The 4,994-nt window shown below is 36.9% G+C and overlaps 1 protein-coding gene across 1 annotated transcript; it reads left to right on the top strand.

Annotated features, from left to right (window-relative positions):
- The first annotated feature begins 4,014 nt into the window (after positions 1–4,014).
- LOC137712219 (uncharacterized) lies at positions 4,015–4,650 on the top strand. The gene has a single exon (XM_068451335.1). It carries the CDS (start codon positions 4,015–4,017, stop codon positions 4,648–4,650), a length of 636 nt encoding a protein of 211 aa, XP_068307436.1.
- Positions 4,651–4,994: the final 344 nt, after the last annotated feature.

The raw sequence follows: 4,994 nt of genomic DNA, 5'->3' as shown, positions 1-4,994 counted from the left end.
ATGAATAGGAGGGCATCCAATCATGAGGGAAGATCCCTCTCTTCCCATGCACTCCATGAACCCAGGTATGATCCGGCCAAAATTCCGGCCAATTTCTACCATTTTTCAGTTGAATTTCACACATCCACCACTTGCAATCTACTCCACAACTTCCCTCTACCATCTCCATCCAAATTGAAGGGTTTTTAGGTCCTAACCCGCGAGGAATTTCATCGGAGCACCTAAGGTGCTCGACGGCAATTCCTCCATTCCGGTGAGTTCCACCACCTAAAACTACCTTTAATTAACTTTCCTTGGACCAAGGAACAAGACCCAACTAGTGGTAGAGACATTGGAACACCGAGGAAGGAGAATCGAAGTTCACCCATTTTAGGGTTCCAGTGGGTTTGAGTGAAATTGGAGCCTTTCCCGGCCAAATTGGACTTGGTCATAGGTATAAAATTTGCTCTACTCTTTGAGATCTTCATTTCTGTAAAATTTGAGAATTTTTTGATATAGTTGAATTTTCCGGTGAATCAAGGCGACCGACCGCCGTATGCAGTGGCGTGTGAGCCGAGTGACCCCCTGACCTTTCTAAGCTAAGTTTGACACCCTAATTCCATATGTGAAGTCTGAGTGATGAAATATCATCGTTTAAGCATAGTTTTGATAAAGACCGCTACTTGAACATTATGTGAATTGACGATCCGACCGTTGGGTCGTCACCAAACTTTAATACATTATAGTATGTAATATTTGACGATATTAGAAACTTACAGATTAGGAATCTGACGTACGGATCTTCCCGAATTGGATTTGTAAGTGCGTAAAATAAAATGTTGACCGCCACTTGAATTGGCAATTGGCGGAGATCCAACCGTTGGATCGTAATGAAACTTAAGTATGATGTTTTAGAAGTAAACTATGAATCTTTGGAAGTTACGGATCGAAAATCTGAGATGCAGATCTTTCGAATTGAGCTACGTAGGGTTGTGGAGCCTACCATTGATCTTTGACTGACGGTTGACTTTTGGTCAATGAGTCTCAAATCATTCTAGAACGTCATTGGGATGTGTTTTATGCAATTTATGTGTTCTATCGATAAGAGTTCTGAGACATAATTGAATAATTGTTCTAGGTGAGGATCGTTCGTGACGTCTCAATATTCGTGCTAGGGAGTTGTAGCGCGAACCTCAGGTAAGTGGGTCTTTTCCTTTTATCGTATGTATATCATTGATAGTTCTAAAAAACACATTTAAATTGATTTATTCATTTTATGCCATATCATATATATATATATATAGATATATATATATATATATATATATATATTTGTATATTCTAAAATACTATGATATGGTTGAGTTTTAGATTGCATTATGGTATAACCATATGCATATTACGTACATATAATTGTTGTGAATGCCTTGAAGTGCTAAGGTGAACGCGGGACATACAGGTAAGTTTAGGTGAGTTTATAGTATTATTTGAAATGATTGAGTTAGGGTATGACTATATTAGTGTTTTGTGCGACTCCGACACTGTCGTACATGTTGCAATAATAGGCAATTCCGATACTGTCGTACAGGTTGCAATAATAGGCAGCTCCGACACTGTTGTACAGGTTGCAATGATAGGCAACTCTAACACTGTCGTACAAGTTGCCTATGAGTTGTACAGGTTGCATTAGGCAACTCCGACTCAGGTGTTATCATGGATTGATTTATGAGTCGTACAGGTTGCATTAGGCAACTCCGACTCAAATGTTATCATGGATTGATTTATGAGGCGTACAGGTTGCGCTACGCAACTTCGACTCGTGGGTTACCATAGATTGATGAGCACTTGATTTATATTGCTGTTGCCGATATGTAGCGATTTGGAATATTCTTGGATTTACTATTGATTTACATTTGATTTCATACTTATATGTAGTATGATTTCCTGGAACCTATATAGGTATTACAGCGAGAGGTTATATCGTTTAAAAGGTCTTTATTAAAGCTTTATATTCAGTCCCACTCACTCTTGTTTTTATGCCTTCAGGTTCTAGTAGCAGAGTTTTCGTATTGATGAGGATACATGGCAAGTCTTGGTATTGAAGATTAGCTTCGATGGTATAATTTTCAATCCACTCTATTGTACTTTACTTATGCTCTAACGTCACGTGTGAAATGAGATCATTCCCGCTCACATCGCACTCTTGTGTTTAAGCACTTTTAGGTTTAAATTTATTCACATATTCCACATCACCACACTTTGTGAGTTCGTCACCTTCTAGGTGTCGGCCAGCACATCTTAATTCGGAGTCCTAGTGGACAATCCGGGTCAGGATGTGTCATAATGACAGTTTGGTTTAAAGAGTGGGTGAAATAATTTGGTTTGAATTATATTTGAACCTAGATTTGTCATCCCTCGTACAAGTCGAGTGATAGTGCTTCGAGTCAAGCGAGCGCACTTCCATTTGAGGTACACCAAATTGTTATGGTTATAGAAGTGATCATCATATCAATCATATGCATTCATATAGTTAATTCTATGTTAAATGGATTATTTAGGTTTGGGCTTCGCACATTTATTAGTTTGATATTTAAATTAAGCTTCCATTATCTTAATTAAAAGCCCATGTCTTTTTAATTAGCCGCATACCCCTAAGACTAATTGTTGATCTGTACATTTGCACCTTTAGCATATTGATAATTCCTATTGATTTTAATTTTTATCTCGTAACATGTCATCCCGATCTTGAGGAACTTGAAATCAGGTTAAAGTATTCTACTGCAGTCTATTTATAGATGCATTAGGTTAGGGTTTCGTGTTGCTGCCATATCACAACATATATACGCACTCAGAACAGTCATTTATTGGCGAGAGCATGCGTTAGGGTTATAGAAATGATCATCATATCATATCCTAATCTTTGCTGCTGCTGCAGAATGCATTATAATAGGTGCTGGTTTTGGGATGCTGCCATTTGGCTTTGAAAGAAAGGCTGCTGCAGCTTTATGGTTTTAAAAGAAGAGTGAGGATCCCTCCAATCACATCACTTCATCGTACATCATGCGGTCAGTTTTCGTCAGGTACTGTTTATATTCAATTTTATATAAAAAAAAAAATTACAATGATTTATGACCGCATGATATACAATGAACGGATGTGAATGGAGGATACCCAGGATCCTCACAAAAAAAATCCAACGAGGATCTTCTTGGTTAAAAGAAAACAAAAAGATTCGCTGCTTGTTTCATCATTTTTACAACAATTATTTTTGTAGTAAGTTTTTCTTATTGAGAAAATTGTCAGTTTGATTTTACAATGATATCGAGACATTTTTGAGAGAAAAATCTTATAGCAGCCCTTGAGAGAGAGAGTGGTTTTAAAGTATTTTAGGAGAGAAAATCAGTTTGCATTGTGTGGTTTCAAAAGTTTAATTTTTATTTTGATCACTGATTTTTTTTATCGTGCTTTAATAAGAAATCAATTATGAAAATGTGCCTTGCGATTTTCATAATTGGTTGGTTTTCATAAATCTTTTCATCATGCATACATTATGCATGATCGCATTAGTATCTTGCAAAGTTTGAGGAGACAATGATTGACCGCGTTGGTGCCATGCTACTTCCACTCAAAGGCTGAAGAGAGATCAAGTAGCAAAGCGCGGTGACAAAACTGCCTGCTAGTATGTGTGCCTAGTTGATGAGTTTTGTAAGTCTTTATGTACTCATTTCTCTTAGTGTTTATCCTGACTTGGAAGCCCGAGGATTTTCCCAGTGATGGTTTTTACCTCATTAAATCCTACATCATGTGTGCACTTTTTATTTATCTTTTTAACTGCATATGTGTAGGATAGTTTGATATGTGATGTGAATGTGGAATTAATTTTAGAACTGAAAATTAAATTGAAAATTGAATTGGATTTTTAAATTGGAACCTATTCACCATCCTCTAGGTTAAACTAGTACCCATCCTAGAACTTTCAATTGGCACCAGAGCAGTTCCTTAAAAATACTTTGTGAGATCCATGGGTAGTCTATAATGAATCGTGTTGTGGGTTCAGTTTCTCATCCACCATACTTTGATGGTGATAACTATGCGGCATGGAAGGCGAAAATGAAATCTTTTCTATGGGCACAAGATGACAAGGTGTGGCTTGCTGTTGAAGAAGGTTGGGAACCGTTAATGATTGAAGAAACCAAAGGTAAAGCAGAGTCCTCTGTGTCTATATCTAAGCTTAAGCCTAGGAAAGAATTGAGCAATGATGAGCGCAGCTCTAGCACTTTTAACCAAAGGGCTTTGAGTGCTTTATTCACAACGATTTCGCCTGAACAATTCAATTACATAAGCAAGTGTACGACAGCAAAAGAAGCTTGGGACATTCTTAAAATTACTCATAAGGGTAACTCAACTTTTAAAGAAACCAAGCTTCAATATCTCATCACAAAATTCGAAAATATCACAATGTATGATAATGAGAGTTTCTCTAACTTTTATGCTAAGCATAGCATAATTGTCAATGGTTGTCACAATCTTGGTGACAGTATTCCGGAGCATAGGATTGTGAAAAATATCTTAAGATCACCTCCTATAAGGTTTCATGCTAAGAGGACAATGATTGAGGAATCAAATGATTTAAATACCTGCAAGCTCGAGCAATTGATTGTGTCTCTATAAATGTATGAGTTAAAGCTTCTAAATTCTAAAAAAATGAAAAGCATTGCTCTCAAAAGTTGTTAAAGAAGAAGAAAGCGATGGTTCAATTGAAGACTTGTCTAAAGATGAATTGGTTGAATTAACCATGCAAGTTCGAAGGTTTCTCAAGTCTCAAAATTCCAAATGTCATAAGCAATGAATCAACTCAGGTTCGAACTCAAGAAACTTTCGTTCTCTAGATGTCTCACATGACAAAGCGTCTAGATCTTTTAGAACTAGTGAACATAGGAGTTCTAATAAAAGAGTTCAACGTCATGAGTGTCAAGGGTATGTACACATTGCTTCTGAGTGTGCAAACACTATCA

Source organism: Pyrus communis, chromosome 13 (genome assembly GCF_963583255.1).
Source record: "Pyrus communis chromosome 13, drPyrComm1.1, whole genome shotgun sequence".
Taxonomy (NCBI): Eukaryota; Viridiplantae; Streptophyta; class Magnoliopsida; order Rosales; family Rosaceae; genus Pyrus; species Pyrus communis.
The sequence above is the reverse complement of the archived record's forward strand: the minus strand, read 5'-3'. Positions and strand labels throughout refer to the sequence as shown.

Bases quoted from the DNA above. Each gene is read 5' to 3' on its own strand.
- LOC137712219 (XM_068451335.1), top strand. From the start codon at position 4,015: ATGAATCGTGTTGTGGGTTCAGTTTCTCATCCACCATACTTTGATGGT.